The following is a 14,925-nucleotide window of genomic DNA, read 5'->3' as shown; positions in this document are numbered from 1 at the left end:
TAAGTACTCTTAAAATTCAGTGTAGTTTAATTTTTTCTTTTTTTCTACTATAAACAAATCTAAAACCAAATTAAAAGTTTTATACCAAATCAAGAAAACGCAAAACTAAATTACTAATTAGATTGGTTTGGATCTATGGATCAAATATGTTTTTGGCAATTCTAAGTCCTTTTTTATGAACCTGTCATATCTGGGTCGAATTTAAATTTATAATAACTAACGGATCAAGTTAGGTCTGAATTCGAACCCAAATTCGTGGATCTAGAAAATCCTTTTTTTAAAAAAATATATTCTACAGTATCCAAATTTCTACGTTGTTATTAACTTCCTGATTTTCTAATATTTCTTATCTAATTTTGTCGACCGGTATTCTCCCACCCTCTAATAGATTCATTCTCTCGGTTAGGGATGATAATGAGTTAGACTCGTTTTGAATTATTCATCCTTTGACTTTGCTCAGAATAAAAATTAAAATATGTATTTCAGTCCATTTACATTCGGAGTCGGAGGACATACCATTTTGGATCCAGATTCGATTTTGAATCCTGAGATCTGTTGAGATCTCACCCTAAGACGATCTCATATAAGACTTACTTTTTATTTTAAAAAAGTAATGACTACATTAATTTTAGACATTGGGATATTTCGCAATAGACTAATATCTGATAACTGATTAAAATGACTGATTTGACCAGCTAATTTTATTAAATCGGTTGACTAGCTTATATGTTGTGGTGAGCAGTTTATTTTGAAAGCTGCGATGAGCAACTAATCCACAATAATAATAATAATTTGTTTTAATTAGTTAATCTATCAAACACTAATATTTGATGATTTGACTACTAAACGCCTCTATTTATATCAAAATAAATTAAAATTATCCAATAAACTATTTATTAAATATATTATCATCATTATCATTATTATCATCATATTCAGTATAACCCGAATCAAACATCTGATCGTATGTAAATATGAATGAGAGATTATGGTATCCATTTGCCTATATATCACCGTTATATCAAAAATAAAAGAAAAAAAACAAGTTTAAACGCGGAAGACATTGACAACTAAATCCTTGAGTGAAACACATCGATTCAGCTAACAAAGAAAGAATCAAATGCTGTCACCTGTCCACGTGTATTATTATTTAATCTCATCAATTATTAATTAATTAATCACAAATAATAAATCAACATTACTAAGTAATAACTTTGTCTCCCAACATTCCGGTTGGTCATATGACTAATCAAAGCACTTCTCACTTTTACTTTTTCTTTTTCTTTTAATGTTTGTGTATCAAAAGCAAAAGAAAATTCATCAAGGTTGCGCTTGGGAACAAATATTTCATTTTAAATTGTAGATTTCAATTATGAAATCATTATGTAGTGTTTGGAAATAAATATTTCATTTCAAATTATGAATTTCAATTATGAAATTATAAATGAAGAATTTGAGAATGACAAGGTTTGGGTAGTCATTCTCAAATTCTTAACTTTAACTACTTTAAAAATAATGATGGAATTGGATTCAAATCCAAATTTAAAAATTATTAATTTGCCAAACAATAAATTTGAGACAATTCCAAATTTCCAAATGAAATTATTGTTTCCAAACATGACATGAAATTTGAGAATGACTACCCATTTTAAACCATTTTTATAACAATTGTGAATTTGATTCAAATCCAAATTTGAAATTGTATATTTACCAAACACTAAATTTAATATATTTTCAAATGAAATTCTCATTCCCAAACAAAGCATAAAATAACATATATTATATTACATTCTTGATAAGGGTATAGTCTCTCATTTTCTATCTATTTTCATATCCTGATTATTAACTTCTATGAATCAGAGGATTCTAAAAGTATTCGCCATTCATATGAACAATTCAACAACCAATCAATAATGAATTATTCGATTTACAAAGATAAAAACATTGGATAAAACCAAAAAAAAATTATAAAGAAAAAATATAAATACATGAGGAAATTAATCTCAATCAAACCAGGAGAGCTTCAAGAATCAACAAACAAATTTCAAGTTTTCTATAAATGAAGGTAAACAATTGTAAGAATTGATCATTGTTTCTATCGATTGCTTTCGGGGGATGAATTGTCTGTTACCTTTTCTCATCCAGATGCTGTTTTCGAGCGGGATATTGGGCCAATGATGATGATGAAGAACTTCTCACAAATGAGCTAACTTTGTTTGGAAGATGTGATTTCTTGATCACTACTAACGTCTACGAATAGATCTTGGTCGGGCGTTGAGGTAGATTGGCAAACCTCTTCGATTCGTCTAGTTACATCGAGCATTGAAGGACGACTATCTGGGTATTGGGCGGTACAATCGATAGCCAGCTGCAAGAGCTTAACCATGTCCTCCTCAACGTTCTGATACCGTAAAAGCTCCATGTCAAACACCTCCGAAGCCCACTCTTCTCGAACAATTGATTGAACCCACCGCGGCAAATCCACCCCTTCCTCGTTTAAGAGGGTGTTTGTAGGAGCCTTGCCCGTGAGCAACTCTAATAGGAACACACCAAAACTGTATACATCAGCCTTTTGAGATATCTTACGGGGATCAGTAATTTCAGGAGCACGATATCCAGCAACACGGTTTGAAGTGTCATTTGGAGTTGCAAGTTGTGCGAGGCCAGTATCGGAGACTCGAGCTTCATATGAGTTGGAAAGAAGGATGTTGGATGACCTGATGTTACCATGAGAAGCGGTAGACTTCAACAAGTGGATGTGGGTGATCCCCCGAGCAGCTCCAAGGGCTATAGCAGATCTCGTTTCCCAGTTTAATGGTGTTCTTCCACTTCCTCTATTACCTATAGATTAATTTTTTATCGAAGTCAAAGATTAGTGTTATTTAACCCTTCACATCCTCATCATCATACCCGGTATATCCAGAGTATGAGAAGGTTGGATGACGGCACACCATACACTTAATAAAAGAGATAAGGAGGTTGTGGCTAGTAGCACCCTCAGTTCGAGAATGACCTACAAATGAAAACAAATGTTCCAGTACACACCAAAGGCAAGGCACATCCTCATCATCATACCCTAGTATGGAGAGGGTTGGATGAAAACACACCATACACTTATCAAAAGAGATAAGAAGGTTGCGGCTAGTAGGACCTTAGTTCGAGAATGACCTACAAATGAAAACAATCCCAGTACACACCAACGGCAAGACACATCCTCATCATCATACCCAGTATATCCAGAGTATTGGAGAGGGTTGGATGACGACACACCACACACTTATTAAATGAGAAAAGGAGGTGCGGCCAGTAATGCCCTTGGTTAGAGAATGACCTACAAATGAAAACAAATATCCCAGTACACACCAAAGGCAAGGCGAATAGCAAGTTTAATAGATGTGTATTGTCAACATCAAAAACCTAAAAACAATGAAAAGCAACTATTGCATTGATTGTGAAATTGAGAAGGTGGGGCAAAGATTAATCAACGGATCTTTGGCTATTGGATACAGAACTACTAGTATGACATAACAGAATACATAGAGCATCACAATATACTGCTTAGTGCTTACAGCTAATAAGTAGCATCAAAAACCAAATTTTTGGCATAGACTTCATATCAACTCTAGACATCATATTCATATCAAAAGATGTAGGGATCCAATTAACGGACAGATCTATTTGAAGATTCTCACATAAGCTCATTTTAAGCAGAATCCATAACTGCAAAGATGATAAAATGATATAATTTAGGCTAAGTCAAAACTAGCTAAATTAACAATACAAAAACAACCTAATTGTCATACCTAGAAGTGTTTAAAACAAACGCGACCTTACATCTACCAAACCTAGTAATACTGAACTTGACTTTGACCCTACTTCAATGAATTAACAATAATGTATAAATCAAAGTTGACCCGACCTCACGAAACCATTTTGATGTTACGAATGAATACCTATAGTTATATCACTAACAAGGGTAAAGTTGCACACATTTAACCCTCCAAACCCCCTAGGTAACGCCCTGTGTAATGGTATTAGGGTAATGATAAGGCAAGGTGTCTAATTTGGACTTGGTATTTTAAGACAAATAGCAATAAGAAATTGGCTTTCACAAGAAACAATGCTCTAATTTCCCTTTCACTTTAGTCAAAATAGATTTCCCACATGTATGATCAAAACAATGGGTTACTACTCTAAATAACTAGATCCAAATATTAACAATAACAGTAAAGTAAAATAAAACATTGATTAGTATGCAAAAACAATAAAGGTTAAGAAATCATGAGAAAAGCAATCAGAAGTCTAGCACTTTTGCTAATTACAGCCTTAATGTTTATTTTTTTCGAATTACAGCCCCAAAGCATCAAAATTTACATGGCTAAAAACACATAACTCCGACCACTTAACCCAAAATTCAGACCACCAAAATGGTCGTGTGTTTTGGCTTGAACCCGTAAATTTTGATACTTTGGACTGTAATTCTTAAAAATGCTAAACTTTAAGGCTGTAACTCGCAAATTATTCTTACACAAATCATAATTCATCCAAATCAACAAAAAAACGAGAGTGCAATAATAAGCAACTCACCATGTAAAAGGGCAGATAAGCTTCCCATTGGGAAGTAATCATAGACCAATAGCTTCTCATTAGCACTACAATGGTAAGCTCTAAGAGAAACAATATTCTCATGTTCTATCTTTCCAATTTCCTCCATTTTTTCCTTGAATTCCTTCTCAGTCACTGTCACATCCTTCAACCGCTTAACCGCCACCGCCATGCCGCTCTCCAATGATGCCTTGTAAGTTGTTCCATAGTTACCTTTCCCCAACACCTCGGCAGAAGCTCTCAACAAATCATCTAGATCAAAAACTTTAGACCCTTTACTGAAGAAAATCAATTTCTTATCAGTAACAATACCACCCGATTTCGCACCCGCCACCCCACCTGAGCTCTCACCGTTCCTTTGGACTGCTGCTGATGGTTCTCTCCCCGTCTCCACATCAGATCGCTTGGCGTCTGCTGCTGCATCAATGGATCTTGTTGCGTTCTGCTGTTCATTCTTCTTGTTTCTTCTACAACAGCAGAAGATAAGCAGCAAAAGGGCAATCAATGTAACTATACCACCAATTATGATTCCTGCAAGAGCACCAGCTGAAAGCTTACTGTTCTTCTTATGCCCATTTGGGGAAGAAGAAGAAGGGCCATTAATGGCGCAAGGGGTAAGAGTATTCCCTTCAAAAGCACTAGATGGCATCCCACAAAACTGGGATGGAATTGTTCCAGTTAACAAATTATGAGAAACATTCAATTGTTTAAGGTTATCATCTTTCAAGTCGGGAATTGGACCCGTCAATTGATTTTCCTGAAGAAACAATGTAGCTATATTACGCAAATTACTAAACCCTAATGGAATCCCACCGGAAAATCTGTTACCCGACAAATCAAGACGGGTGAGACTTGGGATCGAAAACAAAACCTCAGGAATCGGACCCGAAAGTCGATTATGTTGAAGATAAAGGAACTTAAGCTGGTTAAGGTTGGAAAAATCGGAGGGAATACTTCCAGTAAGAGCATTGTAACGAAGCGAGAGAAAGTTAAGCGAGGAAAGGTTACCCAAAACCCCATTTGGAATAGAACCCACGAATCCAACTCCAGGTAAATGGAGCTCCAGGACCCGACCATGAGAGTCACATTGAACACCTTGCCAGTTACAGGCGTTGGAAGCGGTGGTATTCCAACGTCCACCCAATGAAGATTTAAGGGCGGCGAGTGCAGAAGCATCTGTGGGATTAGAGTCGGCGGGTGTGGCGGTAGGGAGGAGAGAGAATGTGAGGGTAAAAAAGAGGAAGATGAATAAAAATGGTGCGAGTTTAGTAGACTCCAACTCCATAGTAGAAAGTAGAGGAAGAGAAAAGAGAGTAAGAAGATGTGAAAGAGTAGTAATAGGAACCTTTTATAGTTGTACAAAAATGGCGGAAATGGTTATGGGAAGTGGAACTTTTACACGGAAAAAGTGGGTATGGAATACTGAGGTGATGAATGATAGGATAGACAGTATGTTTCTCCGAGATTAAAATAAGGATTAATTAAATATTAATAGGGCTGCGGCGTTTATTATAATAATTTATTTATTTTAAGAGAGTGATATAAGTTATACAAAATATGAAAAAAAAAACTTAAAATAATTTAATTTTTTTTGTATATTTTTCCACAATAATGGTAACTGAATGAGCTGTAATAGTTAGTAAGTTACCAAAAAAAATAAATTGAAAAATTAATGTAAAATTAGAGAAAAATTAAAAAAATTTCATAAAAATTTCTAAATAATAAAAAAATTAGATTTTTTAATATTTTTTTCGATATTTATTTTAATTTAACTTTTTTCTTAAAAAAAGATTGTTATATTAACTCATTCAGTTACCTGATGTATTTTAGGCAAATACACCCTAAAATTTGTATTATTTATGCTTAACTAATAGGTGGAATTAGGAGTAGTAAAATTATAAAAAGATTAAATTATTCTAGATAATTTTTTCTAAAAAATATTAAATTAAATATGTACATTAAAATTAAAGAAATAATTTTAGTTTTGACCAAAATTAAAATTATTATAAATTTTATGAGATACACTAAAATATTTCCTCCTCCGTTCCATAATAATTGCTATTGATAGTGACATTTTCCCACATAACATGTCACACTCAATAGTAAATATTATGAAACAGAGAATGTATAAAATACTGCAAACTTATACAGCAAACACAATATTGGATTAATGATTATTGATCATTGTCTATGGCTCTAACTTTCTTGTTTGCTTCCATTTTTAGAGCCTTTTATATTAGCTTTAGCTATCTACAAAGTAACAAATACATTATTTTGTTGTTTTATTTTAAATGATTATTGATTAATGATTATTGATCAATATTGCAATTGTTTTTTTCGCTTGCTAATATACTAATTTAATGCTTAATAGCGGATTAGCAATAAACGTGCATATATTTAAAAAATATAAAAAAAAATAGCTATTAATGACTCTTATATTGAGACAGATCAAATAATATCTCATTTAACTATGTTTCAACACGTGTATTAAGAATAAAATAAAAATTAAAAATGATTATAAATATTAACCCAAAAGCAAATAGGACATTTTGAAAAGAAATAAAATTATTTTCATATTAAGTATAAATGATTTTAGAAATATAAAAATTATCTCTGCATTATCATGAAGCTTTATATATCCTTCCTAAAACAATTCTACACTAACAATCCATTTAAATGTTAGTACTCTCCCTCTCGAATCAATTTAGATGTCCCATTTGCTTGGGCACGGTTATTAAGGATGGTGTGAGGTCCATTAAAAAGGGTAAGTAGTAAAGGGTAAGTAGTGAAGGAAGGTAGTTGGGTAAGTAAGGTATATGGGGGTATATTCGTAATTACTTGTGTGAACTAAGGATATTTAGATAAAAAAAGATTAACAAAAATATAAATGGGACAACTAAAAAGATTTTGCCAAATAAGAAAATGGGACAACTAAATTGTTTCAAGGTAACATGCTAAACAAGCGAAACAAAACAGTACCAAACCTATTTAGCCTAGAGCCACTAATCTTATGAGAGGTTCTCTCTCACTACCAGCACTCTTAATGGCGTGAAAAAAATTTCTCTTTACGCTTTTTTTTTATCCATAATAATTATTTGCGTGAAATTTTTGACATAAAAATTTATTTTATTAATGAAAAAAATAAAAAAGTTTTCTCATTAATTCTTAATTACTAATTTATGCAGAATAAAAAAAATAAAAAATTAATTAATATTAAAATATAGCAAAAGTGGTGTTCAGTTATAAAGCATCAAAATTTTATAACCATTAGTATATTTATATATATTTTTCAATATATGTATATAAATAAAAAAACCTATTTAAAAAATAAAATTAGTTATTTAGACAAGTGTCAACTTATTATTTGCTTAATGAACAAGGTTTTTTCTCAAAAATTTCTACTTATTTTAAAGTGTAAATGACAAATTGTGAGTTTTTTTTAATTTTTTTCACCAATGGAATAAAATTTTGAGCCAAAAAATTTTATATGTAGAAAACCTCAAAACAAGATATACTTTTTGTTACTGGACTATTTAATTTATGTATGATACGCATCTTACAGTAAAATCGTCTTAAAAATTTATTTTTAACCGGTGCTTTCTTTCTCCCACTTAATTTGCACAATTTTTTTATTTTAGTTTGTGATATTGATTTTATACTCTTTCTTTTTGGCAATAATCCACTTTCTTTTTATAATCTCGTTTACAAATTTATACAATTTTCGTCTTAATTATTCATTTATATTTCCAACGTATTTTATCTCATTCTTCTATAAAATTTTCTTTTCCACTAAATTTCACTCATTTTAAAACTTATGCAAAGTTAATTAGAAAAACCGAGAGAATACTACATCTTAATAATTTCTGGTTCCTCAATCTTGTTTAGTCACCAAGTTTGTATTACTTTTTTGTCATCCACCAAGTTCATTATTAAATACCAACAATTTAAATGATTACCTTCTCAAAATCCAAAAAATTAATAATCAAAATTCAAAAAAAATACCCCTTCATGTGCTACCAACTTTGTTTAACGTTTTTTTTTATTTTATTAAATTTGTCTAATTTTATTTTTATCATAGCTTATAATTATTTTTAAGTTTAATTTTATTCATACATTTAACTTATTTTTTATCTCATCTGTATATTTATCCTATCTAAATGCTACTTATCTCTCATTTTGTAATACTTAATATAACATCATCATTGCGCTCATTTGTTAACTCCATAAGTTACTTGCCATTTCCAGAAGAAACAATTTCGCTCATGCCCTATGAATATTTGGAGACGATACTTACCACACAACACTTACTAGCCACTAATACTTATTTTAATTTTAGTTACTTTGTTTTATTTGATCATCAAGTTGATTTTGGATCAAGTATTTCAGATCAATTCGAAGTCGAATTTTGTGTCCATATTGGTTTTTGCATAACTACAAATCCGTTTTTGAATCGTGTCAAATTGAATTAAATTATTAAGTTGAATGAATATTAGATCATCAGGTACGTTTTTGCACCATGTTTGACATGATGCAGGTTTCTTACACATTCAAGACTATGTAATAAAGCAAGCAAATGGGTTGTGCATGACATTTCAGCAAATGCAGCAGCAAATCAATGTGCACAAACTAAGACAACAGTAGCAGAATAATGGACAGAATGCAGAAGAAACAGCCTGCCAACCTACCTTGCACGACACGACCAAACCTGTGCACCAAGGACCAGGAAAAACCAAGGGATGGAATCTTTGTACATTGAACTAGAATTCAAGGTCCAAGGGTAGTCCTAATAATCCATAGAGAACCAACAGGACCAACATCAAGGTCCCCTGGTCAGCTGATATCATACCAGAATAAATCAGCATTCTGTTTTCTGATTTTTGTACTTAAAACGTGCACATGTTTGTCACGTGTTGATTTTTAGCCGTTATTCTTTGTTGGCTGTATAAACATTAGTCTTAACTAATTCTAGATGGTCATAGTTCTATAAATAGGAGGCCTAAACCTTTGTAAAGGGAGATTTTCAGATTTTTCAAAATAAAACATCATTTTGTTTTTCTTTCAAACTGTGTTTGAGCCTCTGAGTGTTAGTCATACACTCATTCCTTTGAGTTGTTAGTCACACAACTTTAAAGCCTATCCTACATTCCACAAGGTAGTCAATCCTTGGGTTGCATTATCGATTAAACGAAGGTGGTGAGTGAAGCCATTGGAGCGTAATCAGTCAGCCGGAAAATCAAGACATGATTTCTTGAAGCTGATTTTTGTGTTGTGTTTGAGTGCTGTTCGTATCTTTCCCATTCCAGCAAATTAAGGTGTGTCATCCACCCCTTAATTTGGCGCAGTTTTGAACGCCAATAGTCATGAATATAGTGAAGATGGAGGTAGTGTACACCAAATAATTGAACATACAAGAGCAAATACTATGTGCAAATCTCAAACATAATATTACAAAAACCAGTTACAAAACCAACACATTCCTTCCATCTTTTCAAACAAAATTTGTCTGAATTCTCATGTACAAGAGAGCATGAAAGGATGATCAGAAAAAACTTACTAATTTGACGACCTCAAATAAGGAACCTACATTCTTATTATATGTATAAGATATGCTATTTAACACATTTATGAGGTGCACCTCTCGGTGAGACCGTCTCATACAACAATTCGTAGATCTGAATAAACGTAAGTCTAGACAGTATATTACAACACATGACAGTAAAATACCTTATTTCAGTACAACTAAAGCTTCCTTTTATTGAGAGCTTTTAGTAAGAGCTTCAAAGCTTGCTGGAGATGTTAATGGTGCGGACTTTAGAAGGCTTAGGATTATTATCTTTAGGAACAACGATCGTTAACACACCATTTTCAACCTGTGCTTTGATCTGATCCGCTTTTATGTTCTCCGGGAGCTCAATTTGTCGATAGAAGTCACTCTTTCCTCCTCTTTCGGCTGCATGCCAAATGACGTCTTTACCTTGTGATTCCTCTTTTTTTCCACCTTCCCCTTTTATGTGGAGAACATTATCTTCATCCACCTCCAATTTTATGTTCTCTTTGCTGTATCCTATTCATTTAAGCAATCAAACTCGTCAAACACACAACTCGGAACAAAGAAGTAGGAAAGTTGAGAAAAAAAAAGGGTATTCACGGAGCAATCAATGGAATAGAGCAGCAACTACCTAGCTTGACTGGTGGCAAGAAGAACAAATCTCCAACCTATAGTTCCTAGGATCAAACATTGCTACCAATAACAATAGAATAGAGCAAAATGCAAGTAAAAGACGAAATTAAGCAATCAGCAAAGCAAAAGCAAATCACACCCAACATTACAAGGTTCGCTAATCAGTAATTAGTCTACGTCTTTGCTTAGGCTAGAGTTTGAAGGACAAAGAAACAACTTGCAGGGAATTAAAGTGGAGAATCGTATAACAGAAAGATCAAAGCATCAAAGGAAGATAAACTAAGCAAGTCAACGGAAACTCAAAATGACTTTTGGCTTACTAAAATAAGGCAAAGGGAGTAGTTTATATAGGCAAATTCTGGATGTATTGAAATTCTTACGCTTAAGCGTTTGAAGCCGCTGGAGAGGATGTCAATCTTGTATTGATGAATCTTGAAATGGAAAAAGATCTATTTTTCCATTTGTCTTACATCCCACATGCCACATCTCACATCCCAAGGTGAAGGAAGGTAAGTTCACTACTTTCTTATAAATGTTTTCCCATGTAAGAGCTTTATGTAAGTACTCTTATTGGAATATACGGCGCATATATGCATCCACACTTCTAGCACAATGGGCTCTCGTATAAAGGGGCGTGTTAGAATATATAACATATCATGTGGTCTCAACCATCAGCTTAACCCTTTGGTTGAGATAGTTCATTGACAAGTTGCCTTTGTACTTTTAAAGACTAGGCCATGCTGGCATGCGCCTTTAGGTCTTGTAGGGTAGGCTAAGGGCCCGTAAGGTAGGGATGGGGAGGCCTTGTAGGGTAAGGGTAGTTGGCCAATAGGTAGAAGGGTAGTGTAGGACTTGTAAGGTAGGGTAAGGGTTTTAAAGCCCTTATTGTATGGTAGGGACTAGGGTAAGGTAAGGTAGGGGTTGTTATGGACTTAGAGCCCATAAGGTAGAGAGGATAAGCCCTTATTGAATAATTTGAAAATTAATTAAAATGATGAAAATTAAAAACCAGGTGTATATAAAAACTTAAATCAATCAAAATTTTCACACCACAATTTATTGCAATACTAAATTAAAATTATAAAGATAATTATAACATCTAAATTATATTACGAATTTATAAACTGTAAATGTAGACAACAACTCAAGGCACTACAATTGTGGACCCCTTAATTCCTTATCTTCACCAACTTAAAACACAACCATAAACTCATAATTTGTGGAGAGATTAACATTTCATTACACCAATATTTTTTTACATATCAACATGTTATATTTAAAGGCGTGAAAATATAACATATATCAACATGTTCTAAACCCTTTTATTCTTCCAAATCCTATCATACTTAATATGTAGCGCACTCATGATAACATTTGATTTTTAATTGCACGACCCATTACATACAATTAAAGAGTACAATATTTAATCTAATAAGAAATTTTAAAAATGAAAAAAACAGATATTTAATTTTGCAAATCGATCCAGGTTTGGAATATTCAACTTCAATTATCCAATTATTAAATATCGGATAAATTAATATCAGAAATGTGATGTAATCGTAGTTTATGGAGAGAGAAAGTCTTATCTTGCCTTAGGGAGGTCAAAATAAGAATATTTTTACTTATTGTGCATTTATAATAAGCTTTTAGGTTTTAGGGGAAGGGCTTTAGAGCCGGTAAGGTAGGGTGGAAAGGATACGGTAAGGGCTTTAGCGCCCATAGCGTAGGATAAGGCTTTAGGGCCGTAGTGTAGGATAGGGCTTTCCAGAGCCCAAAGGAGCATTTTACAACGCTAATCCACACTCATCCATTAACCGCCTAAAATATAACTCAAAATATTAAATAAATTAAATTTAGATTATATTTATTGATCAAATCGAAATTAACTCATTTTAAATAGACCTTTCCCAAACCCATATCAAGTTAAATTTAGGTTGAATTAGCATACTGGGTTAGTTTTTATCACGTCTAAATAAAAGCACATAGTATATAATATATTCCCTCTTATTCAACGAACTTATCCCATTAGTTTTTGGTCACTATTCACTTATTTCTTTTAATTTGTATTTTATTTATATTTATATATTTTTATATGTTAAAAAATAGTCAAATAAGATTTTTTTATCCATATCAATGCAAAAATTATTAACATTATTTTTTATAATTTATAATTAAGAAAAATTAAAGATACTAAGAGTTAAAATGTTATTTCGACAAATGTAAAAGATCTAAATATAACTATATTAATATACTTCACTCTATTACACACAAACTCTTCCTGTATGTTGAAATATATCAGTCACTCTTTCCAAAGATATACTTCGTCCGTTCTGAAATACTGGTACATTTTAATTATGAGTACTATTAATCGTTCAACTCTATTTTATATATTGTGGTTGTTCAAGTCTATTTTATATATTGTGACTGATGTGTAAGTAAAAATATAATCAAGTGAAATCTCGTTTGAATCGTTTAATCGTATACTTTCCTAATATCAATTTTTTATAATTATTAAATACATATAATTTAATATATAAATAAATAAGATAACATATTAAATCGCATAAAAAGTGAATTGCATAGAGAAAAAAAGTATACTTCTATTCAATATGAATTCCCTAGATTGAACGAAGAAAGTGTAAGGCAGAGAATCAAGTGTACTCAAAATTCTGCAATTACGAGAAAAAAAAACAGAAATAACAATGTCAAGAATCTAACCCTAACAAATAAAATCAACTGCATTAACCAAAACGAACCAATCGAAAAAATCCATCAAAACTGGAACGCGCCTGAACGATCAAAAAAAACTAATAATCAAATTTCTTAATCAACTCCAACAATTAGAAACAATCATAAACTTAACAAGTTTATAATCAATCAAATTGTGAAATTAAAAAACAAGAACAATTGTTGAAACGAAATTAGAAACATAATTGAAAGATACAAAAGATAGAGAATGAATGCAGAAAACACAGAAACAAACCTGGAACATTGAATTTAAAGAAATGCGCAGTAGAAGTTTCAAACCAGTCCAAAAGAGGAGTATTAGCAGACCATTCACCATAGATTGGGGAACTCCAGTAAAAGCGTCGGAAAGGATCACTCAAGAAAGCGCCCACCATTGTTCAAATTTTACAGATTATATGATGATCATTTGTATTAGTTGATTGAGGATGATCTTGTAAAGTTGCAGATTTGAAGCAGAAGGCAGAGCTCTATTTAGAAAGTTAATTGTAAAATGTAAACCATGTCCTAGAACGTTCTACTATTCTTGTTTATCCTACAAATTTCTATCATGCAGTCATGCTTCTAAAATCTTCTAGAATAGGCTATTAGGTACTCCCTCCTCCAAGCAATGTATTATCTTTATGTATTGTTTTTTATAAGGATAATAATAATTTATTGATGAAAAATGTCAAACAATATCAATAATAGAGTAATAAAAAATCAAATACATAACAATTTAGAAAAAATCAAGATCATTGTAAAGGAGAATTAAAACTGCAGTCTTCCCTCTATCACATTGATATTTGATATGTTCTCCTCCGAAACGGTCTTTAATCTGATATGAGTTTGAAATTAAGATGAGTTTGATACTATTGACTAAAGTAACAGAACTGACACTCCGACGTCATATACCATCGAATTGATAACAAGACTCCAATCTCTCTTCATGAAAGACTTTGTAAAAAAATAATGGGTAATTTGAATCTAATAAATAGATAGAATAACTCTATAATATAAAGAGAATGAATTTTATTTGTTACTTAAAAGGAAAAAAAATTGAGGGCTTACCATCAAGGCATCAACCACCATATGGTTGATAGTATTTCGAAAGTAATGTATTGTCTCAGTTGAAATATATATTGACTTTTCCAAGTGAAGTTTTGAGATCGAATCTCACCTAAAGCCTTCCATCCCTCAAAATATACGAGTAATAAAAAAAATTTTATGGAAAATTAAAAAAAAAATTGTGGATAAGATGAAAAAGTTAGTTATATGTATGGACGAGAATTAAAAAGTATCTTGTGTTACGGATAAATATAGATATGAAGCAAATTTAATAGAACTAAAAAGAAAATAATGTTATGGCTTGTTTGGTTAGTGGTACCAAATGGTGGTAATAGAAATGATTTATA

At 32.0% G+C, this 14,925-nt stretch overlaps 2 protein-coding genes across 3 annotated transcripts; both read right to left on the bottom strand.

Moving 5' to 3' along the window:
- Positions 1-1,864: 1,864 nt before the first annotated feature.
- On the bottom strand, positions 1,865-6,057 carry LOC130801815 (probable inactive receptor kinase At3g02880). The gene is made up of 2 exons (XM_057665714.1): positions 4,588-6,057; positions 1,865-2,841 (listed from the first exon to the last, which is right to left on the bottom strand). Exons 1-2 carry the CDS (start codon positions 5,888-5,890, stop codon positions 2,207-2,209), a joined length of 1,938 nt encoding a protein of 645 aa, XP_057521697.1. The 5' UTR covers positions 5,891-6,057; the 3' UTR covers positions 1,865-2,206.
- A 2,701-nt stretch (positions 6,058-8,758) lies between these two features.
- On the bottom strand, positions 8,759-14,151 carry LOC130801814 (15.7 kDa heat shock protein, peroxisomal). 2 transcript variants are annotated; one of them, XM_057665713.1, is made up of 3 exons: positions 13,770-14,151; positions 10,785-10,821; positions 8,759-10,669 (listed from the first exon to the last, which is right to left on the bottom strand). In XM_057665713.1, exons 1-3 carry the CDS (start codon positions 13,848-13,850, stop codon positions 10,383-10,385), a joined length of 405 nt encoding a protein of 134 aa, XP_057521696.1. In that variant the 5' UTR covers positions 13,851-14,151; the 3' UTR covers positions 8,759-10,382. The 2 variants fall into 2 exon arrangements, with proteins under 2 accessions (XP_057521696.1, XP_057521695.1); XM_057665712.1 differs by lacking the exon at positions 10,785-10,821 and having other exon boundaries at positions 8,767-10,669; positions 13,770-14,135.
- Positions 14,152-14,925: the final 774 nt, after the last annotated feature.

This window comes from Amaranthus tricolor, chromosome 15 (assembly GCF_026212465.1).
Source record: "Amaranthus tricolor cultivar Red isolate AtriRed21 chromosome 15, ASM2621246v1, whole genome shotgun sequence".
Taxonomy (NCBI): Eukaryota; Viridiplantae; Streptophyta; class Magnoliopsida; order Caryophyllales; family Amaranthaceae; genus Amaranthus; species Amaranthus tricolor.
Note: the sequence above shows the minus strand (reverse complement) of the source record. Positions and strands in the feature narration are given on the sequence as shown.